At 45.2% G+C, this 23,150-nt stretch overlaps 2 protein-coding genes across 16 annotated transcripts in view; both read left to right on the top strand.

Annotated features, from left to right (window-relative positions):
- Positions 1-14,722, top strand: part of LOC144093475 (bromodomain adjacent to zinc finger domain protein 2B-like) — an 88,449-nt gene extending 73,727 nt beyond the window's left edge. For all 12 annotated transcript variants that reach the window (XM_077626903.1, XM_077626906.1, XM_077626905.1 and 9 more), the window contains 7 exons: positions 102-191; positions 679-735; positions 870-979; positions 2,342-2,381; positions 3,704-3,942; positions 7,212-7,355; positions 11,720-14,722. In XM_077626903.1, coding sequence (XP_077483029.1) covers positions 102-191; positions 679-735; positions 870-979; positions 2,342-2,381; positions 3,704-3,942; positions 7,212-7,355; positions 11,720-11,867 — 828 coding nt within the window. In that variant the 3' untranslated portion in view covers positions 11,868-14,722. The remainder of the gene's footprint in view (positions 1-101; positions 192-678; positions 736-869; positions 980-2,341; positions 2,382-3,703; positions 3,943-7,211; positions 7,356-11,719) is intronic.
- A 2,135-nt stretch (positions 14,723-16,857) lies between these two features.
- Positions 16,858-23,150, top strand: part of chb (CLIP-associating protein) — a 141,814-nt gene continuing 135,521 nt past the window's right edge. Inside the window, exon 1 of one of the 4 annotated variants that reach the window (XM_077626891.1) lies at positions 16,858-17,063. The gene's annotated coding sequence lies outside the window, so the exon portion shown is untranslated. The remainder of the gene's footprint in view (positions 17,064-23,150) is intronic. The other 3 variants (XM_077626890.1, XM_077626892.1, XM_077626893.1) reach the window with 3 other exon arrangements.

The raw sequence follows: 23,150 nt of genomic DNA, 5'->3' as shown, positions 1-23,150 counted from the left end.
TAATAAAATAGTCATACTTTCTCGTCTAGAATTAGACGATGCATACAAATACCCTGTAACCTTGGATTTTTGTTAAATTCTTTTTTTTTTCTGACTTTCAGAGCTGCCAATTCTGCCACAGTGGAGATAATGAAGGCATGCTTCTGCTTTGTGATGGATGTGATAAGGGCTACCACACCTATTGTTTCAAGGTGAGTATAGCACACAGTGTCTGATTACTAAAATAGATGGGACGGAAATATGTGGGATGGGGATTCGTGGAAAAAAAAATTATTTGTGCATTGCCTCACTGGGCAATCAGCCGGCATTTATACCAATGGATCGAGCATACATGTCCCCTTGTGCTTGCAGGCATTTTATTAAATTGCTTTGCCTGAGGCCGCACAAAATTTTTTTTTTTTCCGTGAGCCCGCATCCCACAAGCTTTTGTCCATGACTGTATGTTGTCCACTCTTCAATATTGGCTCTTGCCCTGCCATCCATTCATTGTTCTTTGGCGACTTATTTCATGGCTTGCCGAAGAGCCAGTTGAGCTGGCACCACTGTAAAGGTGCCCGACTGTTGTATTTTTCCTGTTGTTGCATTAATTTGAAGGGTGGAATTGAAACATAAGAGTGCTAATGGTGCTGTTTATTTGTGAGATTACAAATGCTCATACAGAATCATCTGTCAATGCAGCCCAAAATGGATCGCATTCCAGCTGGCGACTGGTACTGCTACGAGTGCCTGAATAAGGTGCGTAGCCTCTTCCTTCTCTTGTGTAACGCTAAGCGAAAAGATTATGCGCAAGAGATGTTTATTTTTGTTTTGTGGTGCAGACCTGAAAGTGCTTTTTTTTTTTTTTTTCTGTGGCGTATGATTTGGTGCAGACCCAAGATGAAAAAGTGTGCATCCTGTGTGGAAAGAAAGGCAAGCTGGTGCGCTGCGATGCTTGTCCAAAGGTCTTCCACCTCACCTGCTTGGATCCACCCCTCTCCAAGTAAGTATGTCCACTTGTCACGTGTACTGTGTTTAGGTAGGTACTTTCAGAGATTTGATATCTTTGTACCCCCCCCCCCCCCCCCCCCTCACTCCCATGTCGGTAATGGATATTTGCACAGTCTGCTTTAGTGCATTAGATTGATACAGCTGCAATAAAACCTATAATTCGAAGTCTTTGGAACCACGAAAAATATTCAAATTAAGCGGGGTTTTGAATTCTCCAAACACAGCGAAAGAATAGGACCCAGGAAAAATATTGTGTTATGGGAATGCACTATCTTTAGTCAGAGAAGCAATGTTTAGCCATGGCACACTACTAAAGAATCAGTGCAGGCTGGGATGGCGCTTAGTTAACCCGTTCTGGCAATGGAGCAAGAATGGTACGTCGCATTGACATTGCTACGGGTGTTGGGGGTATTTCGATGCCAGTGCCTCTGCTAGACTCTGTCACTTGCTTTCAGTGCTTCCTCAAGTAATGGAGACCTTTAGCATAGAGTGTACCATGCACCGTTGCTGGGCATGCACAGATGGTCCAGGCGCAGTAGGTGTGCCTGTAGCCGGCAGGCATCTGCCAAGTAAGCGTCCCTTGGGCCATCTGCGCATGCAGTGGTACATACAGACTGGTATCCTCTCTCTCGCTTCTCTAGAACATTCTCTCAGTACGTTCAGTCCATTATCTTTTGCTGCGTTGCCGCAAAGCACGTCTTCTCCTCTGTAGGCACGCTCTTCGGCGGCCTGCGAGCCGCATCATTGGCTGGTTTTTGTGCTGGGAGCATGGGGAAATGCGGTGCTTCTGCTATCAAGCGTCGTCTTGGGGCTCCAGTAGGCCGGTGCTCCACCGGGTTGACAGCAAAATCAGGATCGGGCATTCCTGCTTAGCTCCCCAGATCTTCGATTTAACCGGGCTGGGACAGGCTGCCGCTTTGAATTATCCAATAAAATTTACATTAAAAATTACGGGACTAAATTCTTCTAATTATCTGTGATCTCGAATAGACTGAATTTGAATTGTCGGGGTTTATCATATCATATTTCCTTCACTGTGGCGAGTGGGCAGAAAATGCAAATTATTTTTTTTTACATTTTCTTTTTTTTTACTGCATCTAGTCGCAACATTTGCTGCTGCTGTGCGTAAAGCTACAGGAAGGAACATCAAGTAAAATAAGCTTGAGAAAACAGCTGTAGCAAGGAACTTCTGTTTTTGCACCTTGGGGCGATTGTATGAGTGTGGAGCCAGTGTTGTATTCTTGGACGGGTTGGCTGTCATGTCTGCGAACTGTAAACAGAAAACAAATATCTTGCATGTTAAATGCTTCCTCTTCATGGGTTCCAACCATCTTTTTTTTTTTATTTCTTTTAGACCTCCCAAAGGAAAGTGGTGCTGCTCAGGCTGCGCAAAGGTAAGCAGTGTTCCACCCAAAGACAAAGTTTGGCTAGCTGTTTTCGCACAATCAAGATCTGAATGAGAGCTGGCATTGAGGGACACAGCTGAAGCATCCATAGAGTGCTATTCAGTAGCCAGCTGATTTTTCAGACTCCAATAATTTGGACGCGTGATATTTCAGACCTCGCTGAGGAACCGTCATGCACCTGATAGGAACATGTACTTTTTCATGTCCGATAATTCAGGCTCTGTTGGGTCAAAAAGTTTTATTATTTGGACTAAAGTTGCTGCCAGCAATACTCTGAAGATTGTTTTCGAACCGAAAATTCGTTTTTTAGGCTTAATATAGGCACGAGGGGTTATCGCAGCCGCAACCAACCAGTTCTCCGCTGCTGTGAAATATGCCACCTTAAATTTAAATGGAGCCATTCGGACGAGCTGGCTTCGATAGGCTTGGCTAAATGTTTTTCATGAATGCCACTTGTGATAATGGCATGATCGTCACCATCGAGATGGCCTACAAAGTGCAGTCGTGTTTAAAACGAAGCAGCTGTAGCATCCACCGCGGGTTGGACGACTCAAGGGGGGAGGGAGGGTGCATTCATAGGCGCTCGCTTCTGTTCGCATCTCCCCTTGGGTTAACTCTTTCAGTCTTCATGAGCAATGTTGCGCATGGAAACAGGCTGTTCTTGCTCTACGCGGTGCGTGCATTCCTTCGTGGCATGACCTGCAGCCGCTTTTCAGTTTGGTATCGTGACATATAGTGACCCTATCGTGGCGCGAGGTGGTGCAGACATGACGAAAGCATGGCTGGCTGTGACTCGGATAAAGTCTAATATCGCTTGCAAGTGGTGTGTGGGGAGGGGCAAAGTTCATGATTTTTCAAGCCAGTTTTCTGCAGAAAGATTCTTTTCTAAGTTCAAGAAACTTAGGCTCTGATATGTGAGCTGCAGTGCTTCTCAGCATGAAGAGGTCAATGCATGCATTTAAAATGTGCAGAGCAACTGGATGTTCAATGGTAAGGACATCAACATATCAACACTTTGGTCTCCTTTTGATGATGCCCATACAGTCACTTATTTTGATCCATAAATCGATCCATGCACAAAAGTTTCTTATTGCTTGATTGCTTGAACCAAGAGCAGTCAAGAGCAGCATTATGGAAATTGGCAGATGTGCAGTCTTGTATACAGGCCACCAGGTTTCCTTCAGGTTTTTGGTTCTAGGTAACTACATGAAGCTATTTTCTTAGGAGAAATGGAACAAGAGCCAACATGGTGCCTGTGTTTGTTGCTGCGTTCTAATCACCTGCATGCCCTTTGCGTGATCTGTGTGCAGGGCCGCAAAAAGGGGCGTCCGTCTAAAGGCCACCATGACAAGGAGCCAGCCAAGGAGTCTAGCAGCCCCAGCAAAAAGTCTTCTGCAGCTGCTGCTGCCACCACCGCTGAGACGTCCACTCCGGCAACAGGCACCTCATCCTCCTCCACGTCTTCCGCCCAAGCCACCAAGGCATCCAAGGGCGGCGAGCGCCGGGAGAAGAATAAGGCACAGGTGCTCAAGGACATGGCTGCCTGCAGGTGCGTGATATGTGCCCCATGCTTCTCTGCTCTTAGAGCGAAGTGTGCAGCTTTCGGCAAGTCAAAAAGCTAATGCCCATGGGACACTTTTTTTTTCTAACACATAACGGGCGCTGCTTGCTGGTTGTACAGGATGCGAGAATGTAAATAATCTGATTATCTGAAGTGCATTTCTTGCACTAATGAGAAAAAAAAACATTCTGTTAACATGCAGCAGTGCCATTTGTAGGGCCACCTTTTTGATGTGACATGCAGTGTGCTGTAGTAAGTAGTGTGTTGGTGCAGTTGAAGAAACTGCTCTGGCTTTAGTGTGCTTGAGTGTCTGTCAGCAGCACTGGTGTATTGGTGTCCCTTTTAACTCTTTCCTTTCCGCAAAAAAATTACCGAGCTTGTGTGTTTTGAAATAAAAATTATTTCTTCAAGAAGTGCTAAATGCACTGGGCCATTGTAATACATCAAACTGTAGCGTACTGGTCATACTTCTGAACGAAAAAAACGCCAGAGCTGTGTGTGCAAAACTTTCTTTGAAAAATTTTTGGTTAAATATGCTGGTAACACAAAAAATACCAGCAAAACAAAAATAAGCCACTGTACTGAGCTAGAAATTGATTACAAAAAAATGAAATATACAAAATTTCGCACATGTTCTTCACCATTCTTGCGATTTTCAGTCGCGTACGTAATGCACTGCACTTTCCGTGGCCTTTCAAGTTGGGCAGTATGGCTGCTGTGCTACTAGAGAAAGCAGTCGCATGAGGGCATGGAGTGGTGGTGTATGTGAGTTGTGCTGCACATTACCCTTGGGTTTTTTTAAGTGTACTGTACGATGTTGGTGCGTGTTAAAGAACCACAGATGGTCAAAATTTCCGGAGCCCTTCACTACGGCGTCCCTCATAGCCTGAGTCACTTGGAGGTATTAAACCCCATAAAACGAAACCAAATTTTTTAGCCATTCAGTGATTCAACCTTTTGATAATTCGGATGTTTTTTCCAATCTCTTGAGGTCTCAATTAATGTAGTTTTAAACAGTAACTGCATGAAGCAGTGTCCCATGCGATGCGATGTACAATAGCGACGGCTGTTGCTGCTCTCACCCGCACGAAGCGATGAGACTTGGCGATACAGCGATGCCTTTTCAGAGTTGCTGTGTTGCCACTGCTTTAGCGTTCAATCACCTCACATCATCAGGGAAGTATGACTGCACCAGTACCCCGTCTAAAAGCATAGACTGCAAAAAAAAAAGTGATGATAAACTGCTTGCTGTTTGATTTTCCGCAAGTCAGCCAGGCCACACGTGAAAGTGCCGTTTTGTCACCTTTTATCTCCATTTGCCCTGACTGCTGGCTTTGTGATTGTATCGATTTTTTTGGCCAGTGAGGGTTGTGAGTTGAAGGGTTGACATATAGACGACAATATACAGCATACAGTAGAATCTCGTTACAACGAACTTCACGGGACCGCCGAATTTAAATCGTTATTTTGAAATATCGTAGTACTGAAAAACCATTATTTTCATGTCAGTAATGCATCACAAGAACTAAAATTACGTACCTTTGCAGCAGATTTACGTGTTGGTAAGTAAATAATAAACGATAACGCTGGGCACAGTTTAACTACAACTTATTGCTTGAAGAAGTCCGTTATCTTCTTCTGGCGAGTAGACGACAAGCGCTGCAGGACGAACGCCTCCACATCCTCGACCTTCCTGTGCACGTCATCGGGGACATCTTTGCAGCGCCCGAGGAATGATCGGGCCTTCTCTAGAAAGACTAGGACATCCGAGCCGGAAACAATTTTTTCCTCTTCGTGCGCTGTTCCAGTGTCGGCATCGTCTTCGTCGCTACTACATTCTTCTTGTTCACGCACTTGATTCACGATGTCTTCGGTGGTGAGCTCCGCGGATGTAGCCGCCGCGCTGTCGCTATCCACATAATTCGAAAGTCGCTGTCCACGGTAGTTGCCCAGCCGCAGATGTTTTCTTGAGGGAGCCAGCTGCGACTCTCGATGTAGTTTTATGATCTTGTCCCGATCTTTGAGCATCGTTGCCATTGTTGACGGTGTAATGTCAAGCTCCCTGCACAAGTCCGCTTGCTTTTTTCCAGCAGCTGCGACAGAATGTCCGCTTTTTCTTTAAGCGAAAACTGGCGTCGCTTCTTTTTAACGCGGGGGCCAGGAGAACTCATTGTCAGCAAAGCTAATGCACAACACAATCACAGCGCCGATAAGTTTGCAGATCCTAACGTTCGCTGTCGACGTGGTGACACTGTGCTGAATAGGCTTAAGACTACTGCGCAGTATGTGACCACACGCTGGATGGATGATAATGGCCTTACCCTTTGTATCAGGCGGCAGCTTGCGCCGCCTAGCCTATATTCATTCAACGCGACACTCGCGTGATGGCGATACCGCTGGGGCTGTATCCGTTGCAACGAGTTCCCCAGCGCATAGCTGATGCTTCGGATGATGATGACAGGTGTCAGCTTCAGGGATTTGGTACGGAACTTCGACGGAACTTCGTAATAACGAAGCGTCTTGCGACGAATGCGAGATTAAATTACATACGTTTTTCTGAAATATTCGGTAATTTGAAATTCGTAGTACTGAAAGTTTTTTACATTGAAAGTGTAGGCATTTTGGCGGGGATTTAAAAAAAATTCGTAAATCTGAAAATTTCGTTAATCTGATGTTCGTAGTAACGAGATTTTACTGTATATTGCGCACCATGACCCATGTAGTTTTTTTTAAGATGTGTGCGAAATCTTCATGTAATTTGCACACCCCCTTTTTTTTCGAAGCCTGAGCAGTAGCTAAAAGGCGCCCGACAGTGACGACTGAACATCTTGTCTTCAAACAATTTAATTTCTCTGTCTGCATGCTGTTTGGCAAATTGACCTATTATGGAATTTTTTTTTAATGACTATAGTTTGGAGGTGGGAGGGGGGTTGGGGGGTCAACCTATATTTTGGTTAGCTTATCTGTGGATAAATATAGTAATTGTGCACTGGCTTTTCACTCAGTAGGTAAGGATAATTATCAATTCTCTGCAATTCTCAGTTGCAAGATGGATCTGTATTGATGTGGCTCACACCTCTGCCCTACCTGCTGCTCCAGCTTCTTGCTCTCTCTCTGTCTCTCTATAGGTCATTCTAAATGCATTGCTTTCCCTACCATTTAGTGCGTTTGTGAACAAAGTTAATTTTTGCAGCCTTTGGTGCCCTTAGGTTCGCAGAAATTAAGTAACGTCTCTTGTCTTTGTTATTTCTTTCCAGGCAAATTTTGGAGGAGCTTGAGCAGCACAAGGATGCCTGGCCATTCCTCCTTCCTGTCAACACAAAGCAGTTTCCCTCCTACCGGAAGTTTATCAAGAAGCCCATGGATGTCAGCACAATGCGCTCCAAGCTAGAGTCAAACCAGTGAGTTTTGTCATGGCCTTATTCAGGCGGTAGCAATGATTGCCCCCTTATGCCAAATATTGGTGTCAAAGAACATGCCGTCACCTTGCCCAGTTGCCGCAAGCTGGTCATGGCGGGCTGTGCTCTTGAAAACTGAGGAACATAACACCTGCCAGCACAGAAGTCTACCGCATTTACCCTAATGTAATGCAACCAGAATTGTAACGCGGGGGTCAACTTTGTGGGCATGTTAACGAAAAAAAAAAAATGTAACACAAGGAACGAGGCTGCAGTATGTGGAAAGACGGGTAGAAGTTTATGAATGTAAATACCGCAAAAATAGCTTTCAAGCGCCCCTTCTGTTTCAAAAAAGTCGCTCAAAGGTTATCATATAAGACCAATATGAAGATAAGCACAGTGTCACTGCATCATCACCACGTCAACCATGCGCTTAGAGGCCTTTCTTAAAAATGAAACTTCTTCCTGTCGCTCAATTGCACGGTGAGCCGTGCCTTCCAAACGTCGATGGCTGTTCTCAGCAACATTTAAATGGCTCATAATTTCACATGCAGAGCTGTTGGAAAAATTCATCGCAGCACGCAAGTTCGATGTCATCGAGATGTGTGTCATATACCAACTACAAGGAAAACAATGAAGAGCCTTTTCGAATGCAGTAGCAACATCAAGTTTTCCACGCATCTGAAATAGACCGCTGCTGATAGCTGGCGGACTTTGAAGGAGTGCGCCGAACTTTAATAGAGCAAAACAAAGGCCTTTACGTCTCGTGTATTCTATGGCGTTCCCTCGGGACCATGCATCAAATTCATGCTCAGTGCGCAAGTGCGCTGTCTCTGTTAGTGAGGCCTTGGTTGCTCCACTGCTGCTCCAATATATGATGTGCCGTGCCGGTCACCTTAGCTGATATTAGTCTATATTAGCTTTCGTTGGTCGACCAGTGCTGCATTTTTAAAAATTTTTGTTTCCTAATCTTAGAGGCTGACCTGCACGGCACATCAACCAATTTGCGAGTAAATGTCGCGCAGTGCGCTGTTGTCTCCACATGATACGGTGCAATCCACTTATAACGATATTAGAGCACGCCCATGTATTCCCCCTTGCACACAGATAATACCCCGTGCATGTATCCACCGCCACTGGTGCTGCTATCAGGGGCGCATAGCATCTTGGCACTCTGCCAAGTTCGCCAAGCAAGCCAACCCCACCCCCTCTGGAGCTACCTTCAAAAGATAAACGCCCAGCGATGTTATCGGCTCCTAGCATCTTGGCGCGCTGCCAAGGTCTGTGCTGTGGACTGCGCGAAATAGGGAACACGCAAGAAAAGTGAACGCTTAAAAAAAAAAAATTCTGACCATCTCGGATGGAAACTGCTGTATTTACTCGAATGTAAAGCGAGGGGTTACTTTACATGCTGCCCAGCGGGAAAAAAATAAAACCACGAATGTAACGCGAGGCTTGGGGACGCAAAACAAAGTGCCTTTAATAGGCATCGTGCCCAACACGTTTACATATCATCCTCGCTTTCGGAGGCCGATTTCTCAGAAACGGAGTCCTCCTTTTCGCTATCGAAGTCTCCCGGTAACTTCTGCCGCATCGATGTTCGCCGCAGAGAGAATCCATTCCTCTTCATAAACGTTTGGGCCCACCCACGAGATGCTCTGAATTTCCCATCTCCCGAACAGCGTCTCTTAACTTTCCAATGGATCAGCTCGACACTAACCCCCATGAGACGGTTCTACTGCTCGATAACAAAGTCCGCCACATTTTTCTCCAGCTGGACGTGATGGCCGTGGCAAGGCTCACGAAATCCTTTGCGGTCGGGCTCACATTTAAAAAGCCCCTCCCGCTGCAGCCGCCATCCGCGGAAGGTTGACTCGTCGAGGTCAACTCTTCGAGCTGCCGCAGAATTGCCAACCACTTCAGCTAACAGGATCGCTTTTCTCTTAAAACGAGCGTCGCACTGAGCATGACGCGTTGCCATCGTGTGCACTGAATCAATACACCGCTAGCGACGTCACAAGAACACGACGCAATGATGCGTTGAGCGCGAGGTCGCAATGAGCACAAAGAAAATAACAGGGAACAATGTTTTGACTTTTGAATGGATAAGGATTTGACTTTCGTGGTACCCATGTTGCCAGCATAAGATCGCAAAACTGTGGAAACCGAAACCAAGCTGATTGCTTTGAAATGGCTGCACCGCGGCACTAGGCCAATCGAAGTGCGGTATTCGATTATAACGAGAGGGTAGACTTTAAGGGAAAAAATCCAAGAAAAACTCGCTTTACATTCGAGTAAATACGGTACGTTTGTGTGAGACAGCATTGCATTGCGTTGCGCGGCAGCGGCCAAGCAAGCTCCTTCCTCCAGCGATTGTGATGATGACAGCGCTTGGTTCCCAAGGCCGTTGGCAACGCTCCCTCTTCGATTTTGCCACGCTGGGGTCCGTTCTTGGAGTTTTTGCATCATTCGCTTCAAAGTATTGTATTTTTTTTTTTATCAAACTTTCAGACTAATTCTGGTCGTAAACACCATCCGGGCGGCCAGAATCCTGTCATTGTATTCGTCATTTCGCCGATAATTGCATCATTATACAGTAGCCGACGGGTAATTCGGACTTCAATAATTTGGACTTGTAGGATATTTCGGACCTCTATGAGGCGCCGTCAGTCACCCCATAGAAGCACATACATATTCGCGACGGATATTCGATTATTCAGACTAATTTCAGTCGCCTGCGGGCCAAAATCGGCCATCTTATCGGCTTTTCGCCGGCGCAAAAGGTGCCGTCTTGGATTGAGGTGGATTTACGCTGCAGTTGGATTGGCTTGACATACTTTCAGTAGCTCATTGTTGCCAGTAGAGGTCCCTGCGATCTCTGACACTTCGAGGTGGCAGCTGGATTGTCATCGCCGTCAACTTGTTTTTGTCGCCGACGTTGTCACGGGCAGTTATTGCTTGTCCCATACGTTGAAAATTGGTTGTTTCGGGAAGGCAATTGTGTAGGAGCTATCTCGCATCTCGGCTAGAAGGAATAAAGGAGGGACTGAGAGAAGGAAGGAAGAAAGAGGTGCCGTAATGGAGGGCTCCGGAATAATTTCAACCACCTGGGGATCTTTAACATCGCACAGCACGCGGGCAACCTTAGCGTTTCGTCTCCATCGAAACGCAGCCACCGTGGTCGGGATCCAACCCGGGTACTCCGGATGAGTAGCCGAGCGCCCTAACCACTGAGCCACCGCGGTGGGTCTCATACATTTGCCATTCATCGTTTCGCCACTTGGGTCCCTCTGACCGCGTCGACCGAGTGGCGCTCAGTCTTCACGAAGTTACATCCGTTTGCCGTTTTGTGATTGCAACCGGCGGTTCCGCCACTTTGAACGAAAAGTGCCTTATCTTTGCGTGTGTTTAAAGAGCGGTGTGGTGCACACTCGGGTTGTGGACAACATGGCCCCGCCGGGTCCGTCAAAGAAGTGTGGGAAGTATTGCAACTAAATGCGGTGACCTTGCTGTCTAGCGTGTACAGTGAAAGCACAACTTTGGCGCAAATACAGGTGCAAATCGTCGCCAGCAAGAGAAATGTGTCGCGAGGTAAAATCAGTGACATTTTTAAGCCGATTTCATCTCAGTAAAGTGTTTTTTTTTTTTGTACTTCACGGATTTTTCGGACTGTTCGATTATTCGGACCATTTTCCGGGTCCCTTCGAGTCCGAAAAATCGGTCGGTGAGTGTATACGGTTTAATTTTACACGTGTGCAATGGAAGAATTGATAAATATAAAGAATTTTATCGTTATAAGCGATATATTGTTATATCTGGTATCATTATAAGTGGATTATACTGTATTCAATTAAATGCGAGAGGTAACTTTTCACTAGGGGTGTGCGAAGATTCGAAATTTCGAATACGAATCGAATATTGGTACTCCGTCTTGGTACTGTAGGTTGCTTACAAATGTGAAGAGTTTTTATGGTGCTTGTAAGCTTCTTCTGGTGTTTCTGTCGTCCATAAGCGGCACCTCTTCGTTGTTAGTCTTTTTTTTTTTATGCTTTGCCGCATTGCGTGTAAGCACTATGGAGGAACTGCCTTGCCGGCTCAGTGGTGTTGGGCTTCAGTGGATGTCGCATGCCCCGGGCTCTTTGCAGTTTGAATTTGCGTTTTTTTGTTTGTATTTGTTTTTTCTGTGTGACGTTCTCCAGAACCCTGCTTTGTACTGTTATCTGTGAGCTATTATGGTATAAATAAGCACGTAAAGAAATGCAGTGCTCAGCAGATGCCAAGGCACTGCTGTCACTTTGTGCTCTGGTGCCTTTGCCAGTTGTTGCTCAACATTATTTGATGCACGTCCTTCTCCTGCGCATGTGCAGGTACAAGGGCAAGGACGAGTTTGCTCTGGACGTGCGGCTCATTTTCGACAATTGCGAGACCTTCAATGAAGACGACTCCCCGGTGGGCCAGGCAGGTCACAACATGCGCAACTTCTTCGAGAGCCGTTGGGAGGAGCTCACCTCCTGAATCCCGACCCTCCCATGTCCTTCGCTCCACTGCCACACGGCACAACCACCCATCCCACTGGGGCTTCACCATCCACCCGCACACTGTCACCACAATTCACGATTTTTCACTTCTCTCTCTTTCTCGCTTTTTTTTTTCTCTTTCTGGTTTCTTTATGGCCCCACAGTTGACTCTTTTTGTTACATTTATACATACCATATATATATAAATATATATATATACATAGTGCTATATTTATACACACTTTTTTTACTCCGATATTGTACGCTAATTTCCTCAAAAAAGCGCACATGTACCAGCGCAGCCTTTTTGCTTGTTTCTTTGGCCAGGGCTGACATCCAACAAGGTTGTGGTTGTTCCAGAGTGTGCTGCTTCCCCTGAGGCACTTTATAGTGTGACAGAGGGCTTTTGGCAGGAGAGAGTGCTGTACAGCATTTTGTATGTGGCAGCTCTGTGGATTTGAGAAAGCAAAGAAAAGCCTAGGAAGCAGAAGCATGGGTCACATGTTTGCAAGGGCGATGGGGAGGTGTCTTGTCTCTTTTTTTCTCTTCCTTGTGTTGTGTCACATTTCTACGCGTGGTTGCATTACCAGAATGACTGCCTTCCTCTGTCATTGATGTCTTTCACTCTTTGCTGTTCTTTTTCGTTCGCAGCTGCTGCGTTGTTGTTATAATGACATGTTTTGGTCCTTAGTACTGCGTCCTTTCCATTCATCAGATGCGAGGAGTAATGTGGGATGCTTGAAGGAGCTGGGGAAAGTGCCTGCATAAACTGAAGGTACATGTTGCTCACACCTCTCTCCTGTGTTCGTCACAGGAGGGGTCTGAAGAACCAGTGAAGAGACCCCCCCCCTCATGTGCCAGTGGCTGTCACTGCAGTGAATATTTTCATTGCAGTGCTTCCGAAATGTTCCCCCCCCCCCCCCCCCCCCTTTTCCCATTTCTTGTTTCATCGCAGATTGTCTTAACAATGTCCATCACTAGTACAATCATTGCTCCTCCCCAAAGCTGCATTTGCTGCATGCTGTCAGCTGCAGAGCATGGCTGAAGAGCATGGCTCTTCCTTCTGAAATGCTCTCCACTTTCACCACGATTGCTGCCAACTTTATGCGACACCCGAGACGTTCCTGAGGCGCTGCACTCTTTGATGGATGCCAGCTGTTGCTTTCTTCCTGTCTGTGTGTCGCGTGGAAGTGTGCGTGTGTGTCTTGCTCGACAGCAAGCTCTTTCACTGGTGCGCAGTAATAAGCCAACTGCTGGGTTGTACGAAGGCTGCCTTTTGGCCCATTTTGTGGAAGGCACAAAGAAAAAAAAAAGTAATCGCCTTCTGCGCCTTGTTGTTGATGTTAGCTGTTGGCTTGCGAGGCATTGACTCATGTCTGTGCTCACTGCACCGTCACCTCTGTTGCTCTTCTTTCAAGGCGGAGGCAAAAGCGGAGTCCTTGTCATGTAGCGTCGTCTCTCATACCTTGCACAACGCGCCTGACTATTCAGCTGCATGCAAAATGCATTCTCTTTTTTTTTACATTCTTGTGATGCCCCTTCTGCTTTTTTTTTTCTTCCTTTAACTTGTTCCGTCTTCAAATGGCATGTCCCCTGTCTTACCTCACAACCTTAGTTGCAACCAGGGTAAATTTATGTGGTTTCCTCAGTTTATGTGCTGCTAAAAAAAAAAAAGCTTCATTCACTGTGCCTCATATGTTTCATGCTGTTGTCACATGAAGGAAAATGACATCCATTTTTCATTCCGTTTTCCAAAGGCAGCATTATGGATCCTTTTTTTTTCTTTAAATTATGTGCTCACAGTCTTCTGATTTTAGGACGTACACATTGCATAATGCTCAAGCAGACATGTGAATGGCCATCATGCGCAATGCTGTAAAGGTTTCATTTTTATTATTAGTTGTTTCCGAGAGAAGCTTCCTTGGCCGCGCAGGCTCGGGGAGCTTTTCCAAAGCTCGGCAGGGCAGGGGTTGTCTTGTGTATAGGTTGACTCTCTCTTGCGCGTAATTTATTTATTTTTCACCACCACTGCACAACATTGCGAGGAGTGCTGTAGTAGGAGACATCTGTACGTGTGTTGCGGTGACCATAATCATTTAGACGGCAAGTGATGGCTGTGTCGTCTGAAACCCTGTCCACCACGTGTGTTGTGGCTACATATTTATATACTCATTGAGTTTTTATGTTGGAAGATTCCCTATGTAAATAAAGATTAAACATTAACAAGGCTTGTTAAGCCACTGAAAATGGTAACATTAAACGTGAAGATGTGGCTGGTACAAAATAACGGAAACCAAGCATTTAAATCCTGACGCCAAGGCTATTTTTGTTTCAGTGTTCTGTTTGTGCTTTGGTTTGGTGTGGAGTCTCCACACATGCCACGAGCTGTTATAGTGCACTCTGCTAGTGCCATTACTTTTGTATAGGCTTGCCACTGGCAATAAAGTAGTAGTATTAATGTTTATTGAGCAGGACCTGCTACAAGACGAAGCCCTTCTTGTTGGCGGATTTTGTTGCAGAATGTTTGTTTCCTCACATAAGGTAGTGGATGTGGAGAGGAATGTCGCCAAAATGCTGTTTGCTTTTAACCTATGCCAGGGCAGGTGCTGTGGTGCAAACCATTTTTTCTTTTTTTTTTTTTTGCATTGGCTTGTGCTGGAGGGGCATACATGCCTTTTTGTCAGCTGTAAAACACAGCCTCAGAGCACTGTAGCACAGGTTGTGTACCTTGGTGTATGGTGTGAATTCCACAGGACACTGTATGATTTGTTGCTCCATACATCTCTGTGAACAAATTGCAGTGTGGACCCGTAACTCCATTTCTGCATTAAAGGTGTTGCATTTGCCCACACATTCAGTGCCTGTTTTCTTTTTCTCACACCTTCATGGTGACCACTTGCTGTGTGACGAGTAAAACAAATAGTGCACGTAACATTGATGTTAAAGCTGCACAAGTGTGTTGCTACACTTCCTAATCGGGTACTATGTTTTGTTCTGTTTGCGCTTGGCTGCAGTTGCACTGTCTGGCTAAAATGAAGTGCAAACAGTGTGTACTAGAAAAACAGACTGCTCCACATACGTGCGTTCGCATTTGTGAACAACTGGCGTGATTCATTTTTTGGCATGAAAAGCCACGCCCAGGTAGCATTAACAGTACTGTCGCTTCATGAACACAAGTGATGGCACACTCAATTTTGTCAGGTCTTATTTTTTCTCATGCGTTTCATTCCTGGCCAGCAGTATGAGCATGAAAGCTGAACAAGGAGCACAAGGAACTCTTTTATTAGTCTGGGTAATGATGATGAGGGTAACTATGGTGATGGGCAAGACACAATGAGTCTTGATGGAAAGGCGCCTTCTTCGCTGGGTGGCATACTTTGTTCATATCGTAGAATAAATTGAAAGAAATAATGGCGGTAGGATGAAATGAAGCACATTGTTCCATCTGTTCTTTTCTTGTCCCATGTGTTGTGCTGTGAATTCTTTCGTAATTATGCACCAACTTACCTAAGTATCAGCCTTAACATGGTGAAATAAGTAAATGACAGTGCTTAAGAGGGGACACTGATCTTAGACTTACTTTTCTTATTTGTAGTCTAATCCTAATGAAACTACAGCACCTTGCTTAGTTTCTTTTAGGCTGATTTCAAATGCTTTTCCATAAATTAGTTTGTAAGGTCATTAATTTTAGCCAGATTAATACCTCGATGCAAAAAAAATAGCTCTATAATTTTTTTAAATTTAGACTACATAGTCTAATGAGAAGTGCAATAATCAAAGCCATTTTTCTATTTTACCCTTATTAGTAGTTTGGCAGCACTTGGAATAGCAACAGTCAAGGTTCAAATCTCGTGCATCGGTAAACTTTACAAAATAGTAAATTTTTGAAGCACGATTAATAGCTGTGCTTTGATTATTACGAACACTGCACCTTCAGCTTCCCTTGGCAAACAAATTGACATCTCTGTCCTAATTGCCGAGGTATTGACATACTAAACAGCTAGCTGTGCAAAATTTTCGCGCCATTAAATCTGCTCTGGCACAAATCCAGCCCACACGATGATCTAAATGTAATAGGGTCAAAATACTGATTTTCGGAAGGAAAAAGTGGCTGAGTTGGAAAGCAGAAGCTGTAGGTTCCAAAGGTGCTTTCTGGAAAATGGACTTTTGGCCGCCACATGGTCCCATGCAAAGACCATGTCACCTCTTTTAAATCATAGGTTATTAAGAAAGGAGTGATCTGTTTGTCGGAGCTAAGGCGAGGAAGAACCAGCTCCGACAGCGTTGAGGCTCGGAACTCTTTAATTGCGCTGCTCGCGCTGCGGCTCCATAACCCGACTTCCCCCTTCTTGTCTGGCGCCGTGTGCCATGGCCTGCGAGCCGAGCGCATCGCGAGGGGCGCTTCATGTTCATTCACTTGCGCATATCTGCGAGTATTGTGTTCTCTAGGTAAGCAAAAAGGCTCCACTGCATCGCCTGAACACGGTATGTATCCGGCGCCGAGCAGCAGCGTTTAGGTGCGTTTGCACGGAATGTGCTTTTAATGCCTCTTCTAAATGGAGGATTTTAGCTGCTACTTCGCAGCTGGCAGCAGTGATTTTTGTTTTGATTTCAGTGTAGTCTTCTGAAATACAACTCCTTGTCTCTTGCTCTTCTGCATTTCCCATTGTCGACTGCAAGGAGCACTCATGTTAACGTCCACTGCTGTTGCTGCTGTCGAAATAATTTACAGGCGTGGAGAGCGTTTGCATACGTCTAGCGACTGACGCCACTGATTAAACAGTACGCTTGAAACTCGAGGAGTTCTCCAATAAAGAGGGCGTTGGTTCGCGTGTAGCACACAATTGCAAACTGCAGAGCGACTAGCAAGACGAAACATCGAAGCAAAACCAAAACCGTAAAACATCGGCAGCGACGCCACGCCTCCTTACGTATCAGGCGCCCTCTCTTGACATTCTGATGAAACTTTAGTGTGTACGTGAACTGACGTCATAAAAATTTGATGGCCGTATGTGGCTAGGTTTAGCGTTGAGCAGTGTTGTAGGTGTTGAGTGAACTGCTGCCAGAGTTTGTAGAACTTCGCGCGTGAATCTTCATGGTTTCCGCAAGAAAAACGCGAAAGAAAAGTGCAGCGCTCGTGAAAAGGTGTTGTCTGTGCTGTGTAGGAGCTTTGGAAAAGTTGACGAAAGGCGCGGTGAGTGAACTTCTTTTGATGCCGCAAAATGCATGCACTAACTCAACGTAAGCCTACAGTGCCGCTTTGAAGTTGTCGTGAGGAATATTCGGTTTGAAATAGAAGTAATTTTTGCAGCATTCTGTGGAATTGAAGCACTCGTCAACGAGTCACTGCACGTTTATTTCCCTGGGCGCAGCCTAAAGACGATGGTGGGGTGTAGTACGTCACCTCGGAAAAGTTGCGCGTGTTCTTGAGGTAGATCCCGATCCTAAACGTAGAAAAGAAAAAAAAACAGAAAAAAAATCATCTTTACTGTTCTGAATAATGCGAGTATTGTGCTCTAAGCGGGTACGCTTCGTAGCACCTGAACTCTGCCATGTTAACGGTTGCCTTTGCTTGGAAGGAGGGGTGCCCTCTGCGCCGAGCGGATGCGGTGTCGGCGTTTTGCTCTGTTCGAATATATCTCGTACTCATATTTCGAGTTTTGATAAGGCGAGTCACTGCTCAGCTGAAAGCTAGCTGCTACGCGTCAAAGCCTACGTTTTGCCATTGCCGTGCCTGTGCTCACCGGCGTAGTACGTACTACTCCTCTTGTCACTCCCATGCCGTCAGTGGTACAGGATGCCCAACAGTTCGCCGCGTCAGTGCGCAGCTGTTCCACACTTGTTGGGATTTCCAAAACAACGCATTCAAGGTCGTTAGTTTAGGAGTAGATCGGTGGTTTTTAAGCGCCTCTTGCCAAGTTTGTTTTGGACGGCAGCGGCGTGTGCGTCCGCACTTCGAATGCAAGAGACTCACGACCGAGCCTCATTTGCTCATTGCGCTCGCGTACGGGCCGCATTAAGCAGCTAAGCAAGGAACCTCCAGGCCTCGAAAAAGTAAACGCGCAGCGCGGAAAGCGTCCCCTTCCAATTGGCGTGTCTAATGTGCCGTGAATTCCTCACGGCGAGTCTCGCATGCACTTGGCCAGTCGCGGCCACACCACCATTGTGTATGTGCGCTTTCGGGCCTCTCGAAAATACGGATCCCAAGAGAAGGGTGTAGCCTCTTTAACGCCGACAACAACAGGTTGTGGCGACATGCACGCTGTTTCAGGCGCGCTTAGGCGCTTCTGACTCGCGTACGACGCTTGCCGACGCGGCCGGTCACGGTAGGGCTTGGCCATGGGCGCAGTGTACGCGAAATTCCCAAGTAAGGCAGGGCCCCCTGACGTCACGTAAGCGCGCGGAATTGCGGAGGCGACGGAGACGACTGCCCAGTCTCGCTTGCTGTTTTGGCTGCGCCGGCTGACGCTCTCCTCCGGCCGGTTTGGCTAGCGCGAAGCACAAACGACGTGACGAGCCCCGAACAGGCAGCAAGCAGGGGCCCTGCGCGCCGCGCGGCAGACTTCCCAATTGTGCACGCACCGGACGACTTCCGTGTCTTGCTTCCACACTAGTGTGATGTCTTGTGGTGGACGGGTGAGGGAGTTCTTAACGTTGACACGCTTCATATGAGTGCGCTGCTGCGGATGCCCTTCTCGTCGCGGCGTTCCGTGGGGGCACAGACGATATGGGTCACGGACGCGGCTGTCACGCCCAGCACTTGTGCACTTTTGCCGAGGCGCTCTTGGGGAGCGCTTGTAGGACCCCACCTGTAATGGTGCGATGGGCTGGGCGGGCTCAAACGGGCTCCCTTGGCGTTGGCCAGCTTATGATCAATTGTCTCGAAATGGAACTCCCGCAGCGTGGGGCCGTGTCATTGTTGTAGTATAATCCATTAGGTTGGGGCTGTGGATGCTTCATGATAGCGGATAGTCGGAGTGTTCGTGTCCCCTGTGAAGGCATGATGACTGCATATTAGAGCTCACATCATTTGTGATGCCTGTCACAAAAGAAATGCAGACTTATACGACAACCACATGTGATAGGCAAGGTCGTGAACATATGCCAACGTGTAGAGCCGCATGCAGCTTAATTTGTTGCCTTAGGGATAGATAGAGAAAGCAAGAAATGTTATGCAACATTTTACTCTTCCGTGATCACTGTGATTTTGAACAGTGTTAGTTTTTATCTATGAAAGTGATAAAGCAAGCTCATTTGTGGCTGAAGAGAATTTAGCGCAATTCTTTGGCAAATGCTGTACTTGTGAAAAACTAAGGGTGTTGCTGGTAGGATTGTTTGACAAGGCTGAAAATTCTTGCTGCCTCTGTTTCCTATGCCGTTGACAACCCGTGCGAGAGACGGTTGTCGTTACACATTGAGATGTCAAAATTGTCAAGGAAACGAGCGCAGTGGAATGAGGCTGTGAAGGCTGCAGATAATGGCTATGCACCACAGCACAAGAATATTGAGCTTCGAGTAAAGGACCCATATGTAGTTGTCACACCTATAACACACACATGGGCTCCACTGCTGGCACCTGGCTGTGTATATCATATTTGAAAATTGGTGTTCTAGTTTTTGGTTTGATCTTCTGAAAGTGTTAACAGCAGGGCTAGACCCAACCACGGCGGCTGCATTTAATTGGAGGTAGAACGCAAAAGGCACCTGTGTGTGTGCTGTGGGATGTTAGTGCTTGTTAAATATCCCCAGGTGGTCCAAATTATTTCGGAGACCTCCACTAGAGCACTATGCCTTCACTAGGGCACCTGTTTCACATCTTTCATTCCCACTTTCCTCCCTTCCATTGAGGGGCTGTTAGGGTTGAGGTATCCACTGATAAGTGAGACAGTTACTGCACAACTTCCTTTCCTAAAAGTCACTAAACCTTTGAACTTGCATTCTGCCTTTTAATGCAAAAGAACTCTCTTATACTTCATGTAGTAATATTTCCATTTAGTAACTAGAAAAGACTCATGGAGCTAATAATGCATCATATCTAGTGTGAATTATTCTGATGTGCTGCTAGTTGCAGACTGGCAGGTGAAAGTCTTGCTTGGACAAGGGGAATCTATTAAATGTGGCTGCTAGCATTTAGAAGCACTTGTTGTGAAGTATGAATGTGCAGGCATTGTCCCGTTGTCGCCAGAGTTACGCAGGAGGGAAACAGCTGTGCAGCTGGAACTCTGCAGGGCCACTGCACTTGAGTTCTTTTGAGTAGACTAGACCCGCAGGAAAAACTGCTTTATGCTTTTTTGAATGGCTGCGATGTGTGTTGCATTTAAAATAAAGCACTAAGTATTTCACTTCAGGGACCTTTACATCGAAACTGCAGCCACATTGCAAGTTGTGTGAGTGCATTATTAGAGAATTTGAGGAAATATTTGTTAAGGAAAATAGTAAGCCCATCTTAAGTTAAGCAAAAGTATGACCTTATTGAATGTTTGTGCAGTTTGGTAGGTTGGAAGTTATTAGATAGTACAAAAATTATTGTATCCAGCTGTTCAAAATGTTATGAAACACTGGTGTGGTGTAAAAGTGGATACGATCAGACTGAGAGATTTATGTGTGTGTACAAAAAGGCTTGTGATGAAGTCCTTATTTAGAAAATTTGTGACCTAGCATTAATTTGTTAATTAGGTGTGCATTATTCATCTCTTTCGATACAAAGTGCTGTGTTAAACTATAATGGAATAGTGCTGCAAGATTGGCCACAATATACTGGCATTCAGATGAATTTGTGTTTAGTTTTACTTTCCTGAATGGCTTGCTAATCAATGATGTCAGTAATAGTGTCCTCTTTCACAAGCTCTCTCACAGTTGTAAAACTATTGTCATCATAGCTGTCCATATGAATGCCATCTGTAATAGCAGGAGCAAATCCTTATTTCTGCCATACAGGTCCACGAGGCACCTGTCAGCCGGAGTATTTGTAGCTTTATGTAGTTAGTAAATTCCAACTCCCACAGTGCTTTGATGCTGTTGAGTGCTTTGCATTTTCTGAGCATTTTGTTGCTTTTATGCAGCACTTTGGATGTGTTTAAACTCATACTCGAAACTCATACTCGGACTTAGTTCTCCTATTGGCCACCATGTGTTTCACAAGCAGCATCTGCATTGTCCTTCCTTACTGCCCGTAATTGGGTGGCTGTTTTCAAGGGCAACTTGATGCCTCAAAGGCTGGAAAGCCCCATCCCTCATCCAAGTTGCACCTTCAGCTTTGTACATATACTGTTTTTATTAATCTTTTCTTTAAGGTTCAGTAGTCACAAACATGTTCCCTTGTCTTTCCCCAAGGAAAAAAATAGGCTTTATGTAGTTGTTTGTATTCTTGTCTAACAATGTTTTCAAGGTCATGGAGCTGAATTGATTCTACCTACTTTCTGTTTGTGATTGAAAACTGACTTAACATTATGTACCAGATATTGAAAGGCAGGGTGCCTGATCTGCGAACCAAGATTATTAATGAAAGAAAATTTTAAGAAAATATAAGCCTGTCTGATGTAGATCCCCTAGCATCTAGTGTGCAGGGTATGAATTACGATGGTATTACATTAGATTTGATCACTATCCAGTCAAACAGTATAACCTCCACGACTTTTGACTGCATGGTTTAGTTTGCAAAGCAAAGCTGTGATTGCATGACATTGCAAATGGTGCCACAGTATGTTATCCAAGAAACAAAACAAAAAAACATTTTTCATCAGCAAGAGTTTCTAAATAGCAGTGATTGTTTAGTGGCACCATTGTTATATGCAAGCCTTATAATGTTTAGCGTGCACTTGTTGTAAAACTGTAGCTTCAGTGATGAGGTTTTTCAGCTGAGGAAACTGAAAATAGGTTGAGAATCTTTTGTCCTAACTTCAAAAAAAGGTAAAACATATTTTCATGGGGCGGCACTATTCTGAATGCAGTTTCCAATGCCTGCTTTTAGATTTATTGTAATGGCATTAATGCAATGCACATGTGAAGTGTCAGTAGTGTATGTGTGTAGTATATATATGGAGCCAAGGGAAGCATAAGTGGCCAAAATAATCTGGAGCCCTCTCTATAGGTGGCCTTGGAGCCCTCAGTGTTGCCTTTCCCCCGAAAATTTATCTTCCTAATGTTACTAGCCATCTCTCACTGTTTGTGTGACTACGACTAAGCTCTTCTTTCATATTACATTGGGAGAATACTACACAATAATTATGCCGGGAGAAAAGGGTGCAAACTGGAGATATTTTCTGCTTATTCTGTCATATCTGTAAAATCCATGACCTGCTGTACTATACAGTAGGTCGTGGTAAAAACTCAGGGTTATGTAGACTGGCCAGTTGAGGATGCAGGAATGGTAGGAAAATTCAGGGATTGGCATTTAAAGGACCAACAACTGAATTTTAAGCACCATATTTTTTTTTTGCTGCAACGAAGAAGTTAATGTCTAAGCTGCTCATTTGCACAGCAATTTTGTTAGAAATGCTACAAGATGTTTACAGGGAATTTTTCTATCACTGGATGCACCCGTTTTTATCCATCTCGATGCTGGAAACCATGATCAGCAAGCACGATGGATAGAGATAGTGATTGCACGCCGGCAATAATTATGTGCCAAAAATTAATATAAATCTCACCCTCCAGACAATCATTAGGCAGTTCTAGTATAAAGTAGCGCTCATTTCTGGTTCCACACTCAGTTATTTTGTCAATGATGTATGCCTCATGGAACAAAGTTGTAGTAGATCGTTGTTATTGAATCAACCACGAAATGAAAGACATTGTGGTTCCATCTGCTGGCAAAGTCTAAATATCTGTGATGCTAAGGGAGTGTTGCTTTTCATTAAAGAGTTGACTGGAGAGAGTACAAACTGCAACAAAACATGATGTACACTCGTGCAGATGGCACTTCATCCTTTTTTGTTTTGATTCAATAATCAGTGCCAAATTAAAGTTCTGTATCCTTATTCCTTCGATATTGCAGTTCTGAATTGTTGTAATTTGAGGCAAGATGTTCTCATTTCAAACATAATATTGTGACACATTTTGGTCAGTTGTCTGTGCCTTTAAAAGAATGAGACAGTTGAACTGCAGTAAAGGTACAAGCACAAAATATAGAAGCACACTTAGTAAGTGCATGTACAAGAGAATCTAACCACTATTGTGCATGTGCTCGTCGAAAAACAGCGCGAAAAAACACGAGGACGGAACAAACACGACGACACGAGTGCTGTACTTTCAACTGGTGATTTATTACGCACGCGTGTAC

The sequence above is a fragment of the Amblyomma americanum genome, chromosome 6 (genome assembly GCF_052857255.1).
Source record: "Amblyomma americanum isolate KBUSLIRL-KWMA chromosome 6, ASM5285725v1, whole genome shotgun sequence".
NCBI classification, from domain to species: domain Eukaryota; kingdom Metazoa; phylum Arthropoda; class Arachnida; order Ixodida; family Ixodidae; genus Amblyomma; species Amblyomma americanum.
This window is presented reverse-complemented; position numbering and strand designations above follow the sequence as displayed.